Source organism: Peromyscus leucopus, chromosome 8b (assembly GCF_004664715.2).
Source record: "Peromyscus leucopus breed LL Stock chromosome 8b, UCI_PerLeu_2.1, whole genome shotgun sequence".
Taxonomy (NCBI): Eukaryota; Metazoa; Chordata; class Mammalia; order Rodentia; family Cricetidae; genus Peromyscus; species Peromyscus leucopus.
In genome coordinates this window covers 64,324,549-64,342,402 of record NC_051086.1, presented here as the reverse complement: position 1 = coordinate 64,342,402, position 17,854 = coordinate 64,324,549, and the positions used below count along the sequence as shown (strand labels likewise).

At 49.7% G+C, this 17,854-nt stretch overlaps 1 protein-coding gene across 2 annotated transcripts; it reads right to left on the bottom strand.

Moving 5' to 3' along the window:
- Positions 1–4,855: 4,855 nt before the first annotated feature.
- Positions 4,856–17,126, bottom strand: Tmem98 (transmembrane protein 98). 2 transcript variants are annotated; one of them, XM_028866977.2, is made up of 8 exons: positions 17,019–17,119; positions 15,922–16,024; positions 14,825–15,008; positions 12,491–12,622; positions 11,177–11,210; positions 9,258–9,373; positions 6,982–7,041; positions 4,856–5,678 (listed from the first exon to the last, which is right to left on the bottom strand). In XM_028866977.2, the coding sequence occupies exons 3-8, from the start codon at positions 14,953–14,955 to the stop codon at positions 5,471–5,473; spliced, it is 681 nt and encodes a 226-aa protein (XP_028722810.1). In that variant the 5' UTR covers positions 14,956–15,008; positions 15,922–16,024; positions 17,019–17,119; the 3' UTR covers positions 4,856–5,470. The 2 variants fall into 2 exon arrangements, with proteins under 2 accessions (XP_028722810.1, XP_028722809.1); XM_028866976.2 differs by lacking the exon at positions 15,922–16,024 and having other exon boundaries at positions 17,019–17,126.
- Between the last annotated feature and the right edge of the window lie 728 nt (positions 17,127–17,854).

The window sequence follows — 17,854 nt, the reverse complement described above, 5'->3', positions numbered from 1 at the left end:
ACCTCCTAATCCTTCCCAAACAGTTCTACCACCTGAGGACCAATTATTCAAATATATGAATCTATAGGGGCCATTCTTATTCAAACCACACCAAGAAGCAGTAAGAAGTTGTTTCTTTGGCTGGTTTTTAAGACAGTTCCACTGTGCTACACAGGCTGATCTCAAACTCCTGAGCCTCCAGCCTCAGCTTCCTGAGTGCAGGGGTGCTGGGTTTACAAGCAAGCACTGCAAGGAAGTACCTTTGTGACTTTAATATCTAGACACTGTCTAGGACAGTGGCTCTCGACCTTGCTAATGCTGTGACCCTTTAATACAGTTCCTCATGTTGTGGTGACCCCCCAACCATAAAATCATCTTCATTGCTACTTCATAACTAATTTTGCTACTGTTATGAATCATAATGTAATTATCCATGGTTTTCAGGGACGCCCTATAAAAGGGTCCTTCCACCCCACTGGGTCTCGACCCACATGTTGAGAACCACTGCTCTTGAAGAAAACACCAAAAAACTTGCAGGGTCCAGAAGACTCTCCAGATTCTAGTTCTTGCCTCCCTGTCTTGGCTTAACCCGTGAATGCCACACCTCCCACATGATGCTTGCAGTAAGGATCATAGTATGGAATGCAATGCTGTGCCTGTGTGGCTTGCCTTCCTGGATGCTCTGCCACTTCCTTTGTCCCCTTCCTGCACACCCATCTTCTCGTGACACCCACTCTTGACAATTCTTCTAGGAAGTTACAACCTTCAAGAAACTTCTGAGGTAGGCTTGGCACTCCTTCCCTGAATTCCCATTACACACCCCTTCCCTTACAGGCAATATTGAGAACGACTCTTTACAGCTTTCTGTCCACCTTAGATTATATGTGTCTCGTGAGAGGCATTATATTTTTATTCATTCCTGTATCCGTGAGCCTAACCCAGGAGAGATGCTCAACAGATGACTCTGAACTAATCAATCATGTCATAAATTAGTGATTCCATTTTGCACCATAAATTTTTGCCACTATGCTGGTAAATGTGAGTTTTACTTAAAATGGATAAAATTAAATGCTTTTGGATAGAGAAGAAATCCCTCATTTCAAGCCCATGTTCTATCATCCTGTGGGTTGTAACCTACTATGGGCCATAAAATTAATTCCTGGGTCACAGCTGCCATTATCTTAATGAAAAATATCAGAAGCAAAGAGAATGGGATGACTCTTATATCATTCTTCACTTCTGTTTCTAGTATTCTCTGTTATTTTCATTGCTCTGCCTTCTGCACCCGGGTGGGGAAAAGTACTGGTAAACAATAATAATAGGTAATAATAAAACAAAACCCCGAGGGGATGAAGCTCCTGCTCTGATTTTTTCTTTCATGGAAAGCAACAGAGCTCTCCAGGCAGGCCTTGGTCTCATTCCCTGAAAACTGGGGTAATAAGAATCCAAGTTAGGGCTGGGTAGGTAGCTAAGTCAATGGAGGCCAGTTATGAGGACCGGAGTTCAATCTCTAGCAGCCAAATCTAAACAACGTTTTAGTGGCACGTGCTCTTAATCCCAGCGCTTGGAAGACAGAGACAGGCAGAAGTCCCTGGGGCTCCTTAGGCGGCTAATCATCAAAGTTCTGGCAAAAAAAAAAAAAAAAAAAAAAAAAACCTAGGTGAACATCTCCCGAGAAAAGATTCTGGAAGGTAACTCTGGTGTGTGCTCACTCTTGCATGTACACACACACACACACACACACACACACACACACACACACGAACAAAGGATGAATGCTGCTTACTGGTTTACTCCTCATAGCTCATTCAGCCTGCTCTCATATAACTCAGGACCACCTGCCCAAGAGTGGGACCACCCACAATGGGCTGGGCCTTCCCACATCAATCACTAAGAAAATGCCTCACAGGCTTGCCTACAGGCCAATTTGGTGGGGACGTGTTTTCAGCTGAGGTTCCCTCTTCCCACCTCATTCTAGCCTGTGTCCATTGACATAAAAACCAGCCGGCACACTGGCCCCTCCATTACAGCACTGGCCTCAGCCCCGAGTCTGCCCGCTGCTCCTGTTTCTCCCACTCCTCAAGCGCAGGGGCTGTACCTTTCACCCCGCATCACCAGCATCCAGCACAGCAGCTCCCTCGGTGACCCCGACAGAAAAAGAGGGAGGGAGGCAGACATTGAGTGAAAATTCTTCATCTGATAGATCCCCACATTTCCAAGGTCAGAAGGCAACTCGAAGCCTTAGAACTTGGAACCATTTTCTAAATGCCAGGCCCCGTGGGCACAGTCTCAGAAGAGAAGGGAGCTCCAGAATGAAGGGGTTCAGAGAGCACTAGGGCAAGCTGTATGCCAGGAGCACAGTCCCACAGACTGCACAGCAGGAGGAGACTTCTGGGGAAGAATGTAGGTTTGTACAAAGCCAGTCCACTCAACACTGAGAGACCCCTGAGGAGCCAGGAGCCTGAATCTCTCTGTGGCCTAAACATACTTAAGGTGGGGCAGGAATAAGACTATTCTCCCTACTACAGTGAGGGGTGTGCGTGCGTGCGTGTGTGCGTGCGTGCGTGCGTGCGTGCGTGCGTGCGTGCATGTGTGTGTGTGCAATGCATGCACATGCACTTAAGTGCATGAAGGTACATGTAAACTGTGTGCCTACATGTAGAGCCCAGAGGTCAATGTCAGATGGCCTCCATGGCTCTCTGACTTACCTTTTGAGACAGGGTCTGTTACTGAACCCAGAGCTCATCGATTTGGCTAGGCTGGCTGGTCAATGAGCTCTACCCTCCCCCTGCACTGGCATTACAGATGTGTGCCACCTCCAGCCTTTTACATGGTCCTGGGGATCTGAATTCAGGTCCTCAATCTTGTACGGCAAACACTTTATAGACTGAACCAGTCATCTCTCTAACACCCAACTTTAGATTTTCACCACTCAGTTTCACCCACAAACAGCATGGATGCTGGAACACAGCCCTGGCAACCTAAGTGATGTCTCCAGAGCCACCTGTATGAGAGTGCAGAGCCTTGCCAAGACAGCAGTTGACGCTGGCTAGTCGGGACCAGGGGCACAGCTGGATATTTCATGCACCCCATTTCATTTGATTGACACACCAACCTGAGAAAGACAGTGGCCTTGATTTTACAGTTGAGAAAAGTTAACGACCATAGAGGCGGAGGGACTTGTCCCAGCTCACACAGTAAAGGACGAAGCACAAATTCAAACCTAACTCTGATTTCAAGTCGCTTCCCCTTTTCATGCTGGATCCCTGGGGGAGGGAGGGAGGTGTCTCTTCATTAGGGTTTGAGTCCAGTGGTCCTACTTCAGGATGAGAGAGAGTCACACCATACAGGATGGCTCACTCTATCACCATTTCTAGAGACACTACTAAGCTAGGAGCTTGAGATGCCTTCTGTTACCTGGCAAACCACACCCAGCAGAGACATTCCTGAGATGGGGCTTATCATCCATCCCTCCCAAAGGAAGCACTGACTCCAGCCAGATCCCCAGGGGTCAAGAGGAGTGCTTCCACCTTGCCTGTTGGCTCCTAGCACCAGCAGTGTACACACACTTCTCACTCCCAAAGCACTAGAAGGAAATCTGCCCTGTGCAGAAACACCTCCCCTCGCCAACACACACACACACACACACATCCTCTCCTCCCACAGCCCCAGACACTCCTCGGGTCCTGAGCAACCTGTCCTCCTGACAGGGGCATACCATGATGGATGACAGGCCATGTGGGTGTCCCTTTGGAGAAGTCTGAGCACCCCACCGCATCCTCCACCCATGGTAGATGGTGACTGAGATTCCCATTTAGACTTGCTTCTCTCTGGCTTAGGTTCCTCGTTCAAGTGCCCGGGACGTTTACCACAGGAGCAGCCAATGCAACCTTGGCCCATCCAATGAGGCAACTGGGTCTTAAAGGGGAAGAAGCAAGACTATGGAGAACTATTAGTGGAGGCCTCAAGCAAAAAAGGCAGAGTGGGTTATTTTGGACGTTTCCCAGTCACCACTTCCAGCAGGGTAGGAGTTAACGACATAACACACTTTCAGGGTTGATGGGAGAAGAGAGGCGGCAAGCCTCCCCTGGAATCCACCCTGCAGTCCAAAATGGGTAGTTCTGGTAGCCTTGGTACACACTGTGCTGGTCAGAGCTGCCTTCTCTCCAGGAGAGCATGAAATATCTAATCACAGACAAACAAGATCCTGGACTAAAGACTGAGTTCCCAGTACCCCGATACCCAGCTAAAGTGTCTGCTGACTTGAGTTAGGGCAGAGAAAATAAAACGGGGACAGAGGCAGCTCTAACAATGTTGCGGCTAGGACCTGGGCAGCAGCAAGCCAGTCCCAGCTTCCAAGAGTGAGGCGGGTTCTGCACATGTGGAAAGAACATTCTTTGGGCTCCCCTACATGTGTGGGATGGAAATTGTGCAGTCTGGAACGTGTGACCTTGAGCTGGGTCCCACTGAGTTCTCAGGTCAGAAAAGGGCCTGTTATCAGTAGGTAGTGGTGTTGGATGCTGGTGATCCCAGTATTTTGGAATCTGAGGAAGAAGGATCAAATTCAAGGCTGCAATTTCAAAAAACAAACAATAAAAAAAAATTGCCTCTCATCTTTCAAATTTGCAAAACAGACTCCAGAAAATAAAGGAGCACAAAGATGTCACGGCTGAAAGAGAAGCCACTTTTATTGTAGTGTCATCACCTGTGCCTGACTCTTCTTAAGTATGTGTGCACACACATGCACGCGCGCGCGCGTACACATGTACACACAGGCACAGCACCTTCAAGATTCCCAGACTCCCTCCTTCTGTCCTCAGTTCTCACACATTCTGCCATATGCCCCACATATACATTTGACTCAATAACTCCACGCTTGAGGAAAACAGAAGAACAATTTTACTATTCACCTAGTGGTCGTAGAGTAGAATTGCAGGCACAGTGGTTAAAAAGGAAACAATCGGTCTTTGTCTTCCTCGGCTTCTAACACACACAGAGGAAAGGTGAAGACACATAGGGGCTCGGGGCTCGGGTGCTTCAGGGACCAAGGACTGAACACAAGCCAGCAAGGGGAGTTCAAGGATTCCCCAAAGAGGCGATCCCCCGCTTCATTTTGATTGTTCTCTACAGCGCAGATGCGGGTTGCCACACCTTGATTTTCAGAAGCCAGAAATCCTAATGCAGTGTGAAGCCTCTTGATTCTTAGAGGGCAACTCAATTTTCTTGGAAACATTAAATGAACTAAATCTAGCAGTAAGCCCTGCAGCTTTCTGCGTTCTGCTGAAGAGGTACACGGCAGCCCCCCTAACTGTGGTATTACACTGCCACTCTCCAGCCACTGTTTGCCATTGCAGCGGAGGCATCCGGGATGAGGCTCTCGGCTTTCCTCGGCACCCGGGGCTGGATGCCAGAGCTCCAGAGAACAACTAAATCTACAGGAAGTGGAAGGCTCAGCTGAGCCACGTGGGGGCAGAGACTGGAGCCTTGCAGATTAAATGGCCGACTGCTCCTGCAGGAAGCCCTCGGGATTCGGAAGGCTTTTTTCCGGCTCAGAAGCCAGGGCTGCCTCTCGGAGGACTTCCAGGTGCTCCTCGGCAGCAGACAGTGACTGGTCGATCCAGTCCAGGCCCCCGGTTAGGTGGCAGGCATTCCTGGTTACTAGCACCAAGTGACTGACGGATAGGAGCAGGGCAGTTGTCCTGGGTTAAAAAAAAGAAAAAAGAAAAAGAAAAAGAAAGGAAGAAAGAAAGAAAAGAAAAGATCAGGCTCTGTAGAAAGTGGGGAACTTTGCATAAAACCCCAAATGGGTGCACACTCTAGATTAGTGTTCCCCAAACTGGAGACCCTCTCCTTATGTAACACAATGGGTCCACGCTGAAATACATAGGGGGCGGCTGGCTTAAACAAGGTTAACTGTCTTGGAGCCTTTGAGGAGCTTGACAAAACTCCAAGGGGAAACTGAAGAGCTGTGTCTGGTAGACATATTTAAGACGGTGGAACAGGCTTTCAGCAACACAGCCATAAACAGCTCCCAGAAGGGTGTTTTATGAAACAGTTTGGATGTGGTCAATTGGATGAGCAGATCTCCAACTGCTGCCCACTTAAAGATGGGCTATATATATTCCTCTTCAGTGAACATCTCTTATTGATCACAAATCAATAAGCCCAGGGCTGGCTTACTCAATGATAAAGAAAATGTAATTGAAAATCAAATTGAGGAGGAAGGTTTTGTTTGTTGTTGCTATTTCTGTGGTTTTTTTTTTTTAATTGAAAAATTCACTATGAAATAATTTCTGTATGGTGAGAGTGCCAGGTGTGTTCAGGGCTCCACTATCGATTACTAGCCCATGGAGAAAGCTGAGCGGCGATGGGAATGGGGCAGAGTAGCCAAAGCAGGCACGCGTCATGACTTACTAGCCACCTGGCAACCATCACACAACACACCCATGGGAGTCTCACAAATCAAATGCAGACAACATTTAGGTATTCGATGGGTTTACATTCCGTAGGGCTGAGCGCACTCTGTGGGGCGGAGGAGGGTCCAGAGAAGAGGCTCCTGAGATGCCTGATGGGGAGTGAGTTCCACCTGTGGCTGACTGTTACATGTTCTTGTTGCTGGGCTCCCCACAGCCCTGCTGGGCGGTGCTTCCAGCAAGGTGTGGCTGGTTTTGAGTCCAAAGATCAGAGGGAGGAATGGGGAGCGAAGGGCAGGGAGGCCAAGTTAGCATAACCAGTTAAGCATGCACATCCAAGCCTGATATGATACACGGTTTGCTCCCTCCTCTCAGGGGCTCAGGAAGAAGTCTGGGCTCTATCACCTGCCAGGCTAAACTCACGGGTTGCCTCAGTGTTGACGTGGAAGGGGATGAACCCAGAGCCAGGGGTGGCCTTGGAAATCTGGAAAACCATCCTCTTTGAACAAGCCAGGCAGCCAGCCTGGCAGGCTTGGTAATAGCGACCCTGAGGGGTGATAAAGAAGAGTGATCCCTCCTCCCCTCTCACCGTGCATCCAGGAGCTTGGGGTCCAGCGGAGGGTACATTGACTTCACGACATCGTCCACTCTGAGGGGAGGCAATAGGGACGACTGTCAGTATTTCACCTTCCTGTCCCCTTCTCTCCCTCCTTCCTGCCCATCCTCACGCTAGACTTCTCTGTTGGTATGACACACCCACCCTTCGGGGGTCCTTTCTCTAGCTGTTTCTGCATACCCAGACAGAGTCTAACAGAAAGACTTCGGGTTCTGCTTGGAAAATACTCTGCTCTCCGTTTTTGCTTTCATTCCAGTGGTTAAAATGTGTGAGGTCATACATATAGAGTGATGCTCAGGATTACTGCTACATTTAAAAGGTAATTGCCAAGCATGAGCTGGCTGTATCCTTCTGCATGTATAAATATAAACAATAAACCAAAGCTATACAACGAGAGAGGCAAAGTCTAGAGGGATGTTCACCATTTAATGGTGGCTACATCCCCAAATTGGGAAGGATGGAATCAGGGAACATTCCCCTTGACAGATGATCGATTCCTGCAGTAGGTTAATTTTTATAAGCATTTTTTTACTTTTGTATTTTTTTAAAGATGCTAATACAGTGACATAGAACACTTTTAAAAAGTAGCCATAGCTTAATTTGGGTTCACACTACTCCATTGTATGTCTTTTCCATGCTGCATAGTCTGGAACTAATATTTTAAGTTTCTACCTGCTCTGATTTGTGGGATGCAAGATTTTACTCCCTTGGATTACTTGGTAAAATAAAAACGATAATAATAATAAAAAAAAAAGAATGAAAGCTGTATTGCTTGATTTCTAAAAGCACTAAGAAAAATACAGCCCTCGTTCTCACTCAGGCCTGAGGAGCTGACAAGCTGGTGCACAGGCATGGTGGTCCTCAGCATCCTTGAACTAATAAATCAACATCATCATCATGGCAGAGGCAGAAAATAAGACAAGGACATGGGGACAAATATCTGCCGGAGGGAGGGAGGGAGAACCCTTGAAGGCAGCTGACTGGCAAAATACCAGGAAGGAAGTTGTCCCAGGTACTCAGCAGGGACCTCTACCTTCCCGGCCATGCCATACGCTCACCTCGGCACACTGTTAACCATGTCCCCTCTCAGAAATCTCAGCACTCTGACACCCTGTTCATAACCTGTCCAGGCCCTGTGAATGGGTCTCAGAAGGGATAAAAAGCACAAGGAAGGATCTAGCAGATGTGAGCACCGCACACCTTAAAAATGGTGGGAGAGCGGGCCCCAAGGCCTGGCACAAGCTGGCGGCTGGGTGGGGTGGGGGCGTCTCACGCAGGGACTGACGCAAACCAGGTAGTGACACCCATGAGGCATCTTCCAAGCCGGAAGCCATTCTGGTTTGCATCCTCCTCACTGTCTCACCTCACTGAACTACCTAGACAGAGGCCAAGCACACCAAGTCTTGTTTTTCTCAGAGGATCTTACAGGCTGCTCCTCCGGAGCTTTACCAGCCAGCTTACTCAGACAGAAATGGCCGGTTGTTTGTGATTTAATCCAGGCACCAGGAATGCACAGTGGAGGCCGTTCAAGGCACAGGGGTCAGGTGACTGATAAGAACACTTTCCTGGAGCGGGTCATTTGACAGCAAATCCCCATACCAGTCACTAGGTGGCAGCACACATTTAGCACAGCCTTTTGGGCTGAGAAAAGGGCCTTATTTTTCTTTGCAAAATCCAGTCCAGCTGAGGGGGTGTAGTTGTTGACTGGGGCTCTGCTGGGTACCTCCCACAAGGGATTTTGCAGACAGCCTGGAATTCGGGAGTTCGGAATGCTCTGTGGCTTCACCTCCCACCCAGGGCTAGGCTGAGGACCAAGCAGCATGAGAGAGCCACCGTGAAAGGAAGGTAGCCCTCAAACCAGTTCCCAGGATAGCTAACAGGCTCGACCTAATGGCGTAGCTGGGAAGTCACTGGAGACAGTGGCATAGGAGCCGGCGGGAAACATGCCTGCTGACTGCCGCAGTGTAGCGAGGAAAGGGAGGCCGACCAGGTGAGAACCGGAGTGGTCACTACGGAGCTGCAGACTGTCAGCACAGTTATCAAGGGCTTGTGCTGGTAATGGGGATGGCAGGTGACCACCTCCGCTTAGGAATGCCCATACTGAGCTGCTCTGTATACACTGGGCAGTCTGATAACTGAGACCGCAGGCAGATGGACCTAATGTTTTAGAGCATTGCTTAGCCTTGCTGGCTATCACAGCTCCCCCCCCCCCTGTGGAATGTGGGACTTCACAACCACTGACCACTCACCTGGGGCTAATCCGCTTGGCCACCACAATGATGTCGCTGACACTTGCTGAAGTCTTCATCTTGGCCCCAGAACCCATTGTCATGGCAACAAGTTTTTCTGTCAGAGTGTGACAAATCTAATGTAACAAGGAGGAAAGAGGTGATGAGGGGTGACGTGGCTCCCCACCCCACACGAAGGGTTCTACCACCCTGACAAAGACAAATCTGGCCCCACCTTGGGCCACGGGCACTAATCTGGCTCCTACCCTAATGATGAGAGGAAATGGGGTGGAAAGAGACAAAAGCCAATAGCCCGGGTGATAGTTGGGGTGGAGGGGGGAGCACTCAGATCAAGGGCAGAACTTCAGCTCAATGAGGACTAAGCTGGAATAATCCGTCTAAGAAAAATCATGCGCTCTAATTTCACCATCCTGGTTGGGAGTGCTTTCTCTCACCTCCCCTCACGGTTTAGACTTCCAAATGGATAATATCTCCAGTGGGGTGCCTGCAGAAATGGGGCTGAACAAAGGGCAACTGTTCTCTTTAGGCACGTTCTCCAACAATGATACCTCCTTTGTTGGCAGTTTTTGAGGGTTGTGTATTATTAGTATGTTTGTCCAGGTGATAATGAAAGGGCCCCGGAAACTGCAGGGCAGAGGCAAAAATGACAGCACGTGGGCTTCTTCCTCTTCCGCCACCTCCAAGGCTTACTGCCTCTTTCTGTATTCCCCCATGCGAAAACCAAGCATGCCTCTGCCCCTGCAAAGAAGCCCCACTACCTGCTGCTACTAGAAAACAAAAGCAGGAAGAAGCCCAGGAGGCCACTGGGGAGGAAGGACTCACACTCTCCTTCATGCTCCAGGGAGATGATGGAGCAAAGGCATTCTGGGGTCTCAAGATGAACCTCAGAAGCCCTTTTTTTTTAAATTCAAGTTCCCCAGTCCCAGAAGTGGGGCCTTCCCCCTCGGATGGAGATGGACAGGAGGAAAAAAAAAACAGGCCCAGGACACATCATGGCTGGGCAAAGGGAAATGTAATACGGTTTATTGCTCCAGTCAGTGTACCTAGCTATCTGTGTCCACAATGATATCTGTATGTGCAGCCATATTTATACATCCAAGGAGCTTCCGGACTCTGAGGCAACAATTTCCTACAGAGGTAGCCAAGGAAGAGGCAGATAAAGGGCTTTTTAATATCCTGTACTGAGTGACCCTAGAGAAAAGACCGAGTTGTCTCTTTTGAAATCTTGAATAATTAGTAGACAAAGATATAAGGTTACTGGCGTGCAAAAACCCATATTAGCATTTTGTTCAATATTTGCATGTTATTATTATTCTATTAGGAAGGATGATATCAGGCAAGAGTTGAGAAATGAATGCTGAAACTATGAAAATGGCTAAAGTGTAATTTGAATGTAATTTTCCAAAGGTTTCAGGCCTTCAAAGACCAAAGTCTGCCTCCGAGTGGAAGAGCCTGTAGTTTGGGTTTTTGTTTTTTTAACTCTCGATTATCCCATTTGTCTGACTGTTGTCACCAAAGGAGCCAGGGAAGACTTTCTAGTAACTGAAACCCAGATACAGAACGCATTCCACGGACTGAGCTCAATATTAATAAACAAAGGATCCCAGGGAGGCCAGAGCCTCATTTGCTTCAGCGGCTCCATGGCCTCAGACACCCAGCTTTCTCGTGGTTGGTAAAATTATTATTGGAGACCCTCAAGCTGTCCTTTCCACAGGCCACTGTGTTAAGAGGACCGGATAAGCTAAAGCCTAAAGAGGAGTTTTAGAACTCGAAAGTAAAACAGACCCAATAGGGAGAGATGGACGCGGACTGTAGAAATACAGACAGGGCTAACACGGGCTGCTTGCAAGGTCAATTCCACGCACACCTGGGGCGCTCCAACAACCGCCCTCAGCCTCACAGGGAAATCAGAGTATTACCTTCAAGATGGCGATGCAGTGGGACAGGAGGCCCCTGAGGAGACGAGAGGAAAGTGTCAGTGCTGCTCTAAGGAGCCCAACTCCTTCTAGCGACCCCACCCAGCACCAGGTGAGCACAGAAGGCACCACCTCAAGCACAGCCCCCACCCCCACCCCCGTGCTATGGTGTACACAGCCACCCACTCCTCCAGCCAGCTCCGTCCCCACCTGCCAAGTTCAACATTTTATATCTCTGTGTATCCAACATGCCCTTTCCCCTCGATTCAGCCTGGTGAGTTCCTCTTTCAGTAAACCCAAGTCAGAAAGCATCCATTCAGGGGAGGGGCTTATGAGGCCTCACCATCCATAAGGGCTCATAGGCTGTTAATGGTTGTTGGGTAAAGGAAAAGGAGAGAGATTCTCTTTAGTTAGTGGTATAGCCACTTTGGGATGGTGTGGCCATGCTCCTACAAATAATTCCTGTAAGCAACCCTAGTTAAACTAAATGGGACACACACACACACACACACACACACACACACGCACACACACACACACACGCACACACACAGGCCAAAAGACATGAAAGAAGGAGGGATAAGGGGGGCTACTTAGGAAAAGAAGGGTGTCACAGAGGTAGGAGAGGAACAAGAGATGGTAATGGGGTGAGTGTGATTAAAATACATTGTATACATGTATGAAAATGTCAACGTGAAGCACATTAAGTACAATTTAAAATGTTTTTAAAAAGCACCCCTCTGGGACATGCTTCATCAAAGCTACCTTATCTTCTTACCCCAGGCAGACCTGGACACTGCTCACTCCCCATGACACTTCTTATGCACCAAGATCCCCTAGACTCTCGGTGACACTGGCTTTGGTACCGTTCTAGCTCCCTGTCATTCTGACATCCATGGGGCCTGGCTGGTCTCATACCCCCTATATCGTGCCCCATAAGTGTATGTCAATAAACAAAAAGATAAAGAGATAATGAAAGGAAGTGGCACACACCTCTCAAAGTGCAGTCCTCTGTGGGACACTGAAAACAAAGGCCGCCTGGAGCTGACTCAAAATCCCTGGACAGTCCAAGCATGACCCAACCACACCAGGGGACTTTATAATGATGGCTGCCACACATTTAGCTACCTGGGTGCTCAAGTCTACAAAGTAAGAGGCATGGGACAAGAACAAACACTGTCACGCCCTATGCTGATGTCCCTCACAAGGAGGATGGGAAAGAGCTCTGGATACACAGTGGCGTGTTCCGGTAAAGGAACCCAAAAGTCCCTTTGTCACCCTAAAGGGCTAGAAAGCCCAAGTTCCCTGAGGCCTTACGAGGCATCCTCAATCCAGTCTTCATTCTCCAGAATGGCCTCAATGTGGGGGTTGGTGATGACCACATCATCCAGCTCTAACTCGGAGGGCTCAGACTGGGTCTCCATCGCACCGATGAGGTCCACAATGGGCCTAGAAGGAATGGTCACTGTTAGAGTCTCATGACAAGTGACTGTGGCCGACACTCTTCATCACAGCCACTGCTATAGTTTAGAAGTTGAATGCCCCCCCCCCAAAGGCCTGTGTGTTAAAAGCTTGGTCCCCAGGGTGGCACTATTGGAAGGTGGGTCCTTTAAGAGTGGAGCCTAGTGGGAAGGCTTTAAGTCTTTGAAGCTGGACCCTAAAGAGAATTGTGAGACATTGGCTTTCTCCTTTTCTTCTTTTTCTGCATTCCGCAAACTCCTATCCAGAAGCTCCATCCAATGTCTAAATGCAGTGAGTCTACCTGATCATGGATCAGACCACTAAATCCATGAGCCAGAAGAAACCTTTTCTCTTTTCACTGAGTTATCTTACGGATTTTGGTATGGTAACAAAGGCATAGACCATTTAGACGAGAGGCCACTTGTCCTGGATAGAGACCTAACTGTAATGTGCCCACAGCACAAGACGAGGCACACAGCTAAACAGTGGATCAAGAAGGCAGACCAAAATGCAAGTGAGACAGGATGAGCTGACCTGCTGGAGAAAGGGCAGGGCTACCACGGTCACAGAGAAGTCCGAGACAGGACAAGTGATCTTCCTGTCTTTCCCTTCAAGCCTATGTTAGTATGGGAAGGCTGACATTGTGATCACCCAAGCCTATCTGTGTCCCTTAGCTGGTATACAGAGTCACTCTTGGGAACCACCCTCCCCTCTGAATAAAACTCCCTCCTCCTTCACAGCAGGGTTCTGGAGAACTACAGCGACACTCCTTGCAAAGTAGAGCCTTCAGCAGACCATCTAAATGGGTATTCACAGGTTGTTAACCACTCAGTGGAGATGCTGACTGAGTTAAGATCAAGAAACATCAGCAGCTTAAGGTTGGTGGCTAATGTCCTTTATGGATCTCTCCATTCAAAAATCCCTAAACTGACCTTGCTTACAAAATCAATTGCACAGGACCATGCATGATGAGGGAGACAGGCACCCCTACGTGGGACTGCGTGATCCAGAACACCTGTTGCTTAGGTGTGTTCCTGAGTGTGGGCATCAGATTTCCGTCTCCAGAGTTGGGGCTGGAAAGGGATTTGGCTCATCCCCCTGCCAAATGAGGTGGCCCAGCATTGCAAAGATGCGACTTTCATGTCAGGGCGAACATGTTCAGTGACTTCTCTGTGACTGAATGAACAGAAAAAGTGGTGTCTCAGGATGCTGGTGTGCTTAAGGAATGTTTTTTTGTTTTGCTTGATTTTGAGACAGGGTTTCTCTGTGTAGCTCTGGCTGTCCTGGAACTCACTCTGTAAACCAAGCTGACCTCAAACTCAGAGATCCACCTGCCTCTGCCTCCCCGGTGCTGGGATTAAAGGTGTGTGCCACCCAGGGCAATCTTCCATGAGTCTACGGGGATGACCCCAGCTTAGACTCCCAGCAATAGCAGGTAAATGCCTGGCCTAATTGTCATCAGAGAGGTGCCATCCAGCAACTGATGGAGGCAGGTACAGAGACCCACAGCCTAACATTAGGCAGAGTTTGGGAACCCTGCAGAGGAGGAGAAAGGCGTGTAGGAGCCAGAGGGATCAAGGACACCATGGGAAGGCTCACACAGTCAACTAACCTGGGCTCATAGGGGCTTGCAGAGACTGAACGGATGACCAGGGAGCCCGCATGGGACTGACCTAGGCACTGCATATGTTACAGTTGCGTAGCTTGGTCCCCTTGTGGGACTCCTAACGGGGAACAGTGGCTGTCTCTGACTCTTTTACTGGCTTTTGGAACCCCACTTCTCTTGCTGGGTCTCCTTGCCCAGCCTTAATACATGGGGAGATGCTTAGTCTTACTGCAACTTGATATGCCACGTTTTATTGATACTCATGGGAGACCTGCCCTTTCCTGGATGGGGACAGAAGAGAAAGGGATTGGGAGTGGGAGTGGGGGGGGGATGGGCGGGGAGGCTATGGCAAGGATATAAAATAGATAGATGAATAAAAAAAAATTTAAAAAGGTGTGTGCCACCACTGCCCAGCTTGAGGAATGTTCCTGAGCTCTGAAGTCTTTGTAGGAAGTGTGACCCGCAGGAGCCATTTAAGAGAGAATAGGTTGAGCCAAAGTGGCTCCGCACCAAATTGCTTCTGGCCCTGTGACTTTCTGCTGTCAGTGCTCAGCTCTCCTCCCTCCCCATCACAGTCTACTCACTTGGAATCATAGCGCTGTAGCAGGTCTCGAGGCCGGCAGTAGCGCTGCCTACAAACCACCACCAAGGCGGCAAACGAGGCCAGGAAGATGGTGGCCAGCACACCTATGGCGACGATCACCACAGTCTCCATGCTTCCAGGGGCTCCCGAATACAGTCCACTCACATCCTCTGAGCAGGGGGAAGCTGGAGAGACCAGAACATCAAGGAGATGAGGTCAAGACAAGGCAAAGAAGGGAGGGGGAGCTGGGTCTTCCCGGCTAGAAATGGCGAATGAGGGTGGAAAGGGTAGCCAGGCCCCCTCAAGTCACCTGCAAACCCAAGAGACTGAAGCAAGGCGCAGCTTATGCCATGCCTGAATTTCCCTTCTCCTTTATGATAAGAGATTATTTTCCAGCTAGACCGAGATAACATTTGTACCGGCATGGATGATTTCACGTCACAGAACCCATGAGTGAAGGACTACCATGACGGAAGCAGAAGGTGGGGTTGTACTTAGTGAGGAGCCCCTCCGGATCAGACATATGTGTGTTAACTTGTCTCTCAACAGCCGTATGAGGCAGGTGCTGGCACCTCTACTTTATGGTGAAGAAACTGAGGTTCCAGGAGGTTAAGGAATTTGTCCGAGTCTACATAGCTGACCAGCAGACAGTCACCTGCCTACGCTGAAATCAACAGTCACCTTCCCTTTCCTTTCTAAGGAAGAATGAAAACTCTACAGTGGGTTCTGACTGCCCCTTTCAGTGTTGGACACTTACAAGCAGAGTGGAGTATTCCTTGCCTATCACCATCTGGGAGGTTCTTTCACATCAACAGTCAGGTACGGCTTAACAACATACTTCTGTTCTGAGAAAGGTATCGCCAGGTGTTGTGGTCATTGTCAAATGCCCAGATCGAACTTAAGACAAACTAAGACCAGCTGTGGTGTCATTACATGATGCAATTCTATAGGACCACCATCCTACATGTGAGCCATTACTTACTGAAATGTGATGTGGCCTATCAGTGTATGTTAAACTCAAGCCAGGGCACCTTGGGGAAATGCCCATCTGCATCCCTTTGAGCAGTCTCCTCCCCTCCCTGGGTTTAGTTTATTCACCTACGAAAAAGATTGCTCTCCCTTAGCCGTCTCTATGACCCCAGGATGGTCCATCACTTCCATTTGCCATGTCTCCAGGGACTCAAACTCTCTTGATGGTCACCTGGGGAGCATACATTGATCATCTACATGCAACACTGAATTCTGAAGACTAAAGATGAAAAGATACAGCCACCCCCGCCACACCCCCGCGCTTCCCCATGTTAATGAACTGGTAGGAAAGAAGGATTCTGCTCTATGCTGCAGACTTGGATAGTTAAGATACTATATTTGCATAATACTTTCTAGAAAAGCCTCCTTCACAGACCTGGGGATGCTTGAGCTGGATTTTGAGGTGTGGGCAAGAGTGCCAGGTAGACAGGATAGGGGTTTTACTAGCTTAAATGCCAAGGAAGTCCCCTCAGAGGTCTCCAAGGCTGCTCTCTCAGAAGGAATTTTTTTTCCATCTTATACCTCTGTTGGGAAACCAGGGAGCGAGGTACAAGGATCTAGACACACTCTACACTGTCCTTCCTTGTCTATCCTTGTTAACCCTTTTCTTTCTTCCGCCCGAATTCATGTCTTCCTTTCGAGACTTTTCCCTCCAGTATCCCCTTCTCCAGTCATCCCACATCCTCTCTCCCATGCTCCCATTCCTCCAAGCCTCCCCATGCCTTCCTTCTCTCTCTTCCAGCAGTTTCGAGAGTTTCTCTGAGCGTCTGTGCTCTCTTGAACTTTCTCTCAGCCTTCCTTCATGATCCCTCTTGTGTGGGCGTTCCTTTGTGTGCTTTTCTTCCTTTGTGTTCTCTGTTATCTCGGTCTCTCTCTCTCTCTCTCTCTCTCTCTCTCTCTCTCTCTCTCTCTCTCACACACACACACACACACACACACACACACACATCTATCTCTATCTCTCTCTCTTCCTCCCACTCCATTTAATTCTAAACCCATCAGGACTCAACTCCATGACCCCCTCTCTCTTCCTTTTAAGCGCGCGCTCAAGTTTGGTCCCCAACTTGTGCGCTGCCCCGCATCCACTGCCGCGCGGAACAAAGCAGGGTCCGGGCAGCCCGCAGGAAGCACCCTCCCCACACCTCCCTGCTTGCGTGCTCACCCACCTCAACTGGGGCTCCGGAGCGCGCCGGCTCCCCGCGGTCCCCCAAGGCCAAGTCCGAGTGCTGCCCGCAGCCGCCAGCAGCGGGGCATGCCGGGAGCGCGGGCGGGCCGACGACCCAGATCCACCCCCGGCGGGGCGGCCCAGCCAGCGCACCCAAATCCCCCGCTGCCAGGCGCCGCCGTCCCCGCCAGGCCCCTGGCCGCCCGGGGATTGGCGTCGGGGAGGTCGGGGCAGCTGGGAGACAGTCACTGGCGACCTGAGAACCCCTCCACGTGCACCCACGGAGACCAGGGCGGGAGGGTAGCGCGAGGGCCATGCTCCCACACCCACTGTGCTCCAGCTGGCCATCCAGGGATGGGGGTAGGAGTTCCCATAGTTCGTACAGTGCTGGGTCCCTGCCCCAGCCTGCTGTCTGCAGATTGATTGTAGCGCCTCACTAGCCGTGGGCAATTCGTCCTCCCTTCTCTGTGCCTCGGTGGCCTCCTCTGTAAAGATCCTGGGAATTGGTGTCAGGGTCAATGACACACAGCATGCATTTTCTAGGGGAGAATCTGGCCCAGGGCTAACAGTGAATCAGCAGCCTGACATAAGACTCTTGCTAATCGCTGTCTAGCCAGGATACTGGCAGACAGTCGTGCCCATGATCCCATCCTACATATCCCACTGCAAAGAGGCCACACCTCATCAGTCAGGACACAGTCCAGGCCACTAACAGTCACCAGTAGGCTGCCCTTCAGGCCTAAGGATGACAGCTGATGGCAGCAATTTAGGATCTCAGAGGTCCCCACAGGCCTAGAAAGCAGACTGAGGGCTATTTGGGTAGGAATCCCAAAGTCT

Coding starts and splice junctions, on each gene's coding strand:
- Tmem98 (XM_028866976.2), bottom strand. CDS start 14,955: ATGGAGACTGTGGTGATCGTCGCCATAGGTGTGCTGGCCACCATCTTC. Junction 7,042..9,257: donor GCCAAGCGGATTAGCCCCAG/GTGAGTGGTCAG, acceptor GCCTCCCCTCAG/AGTGGACGATGTCGTGAAGT. Junction 5,679..6,981: donor CCCAAGCTCCTGGATGCACG/GTGAGAGGGGAG, acceptor TTTTTAACCCAG/GACAACTGCCCTGCTCCTAT.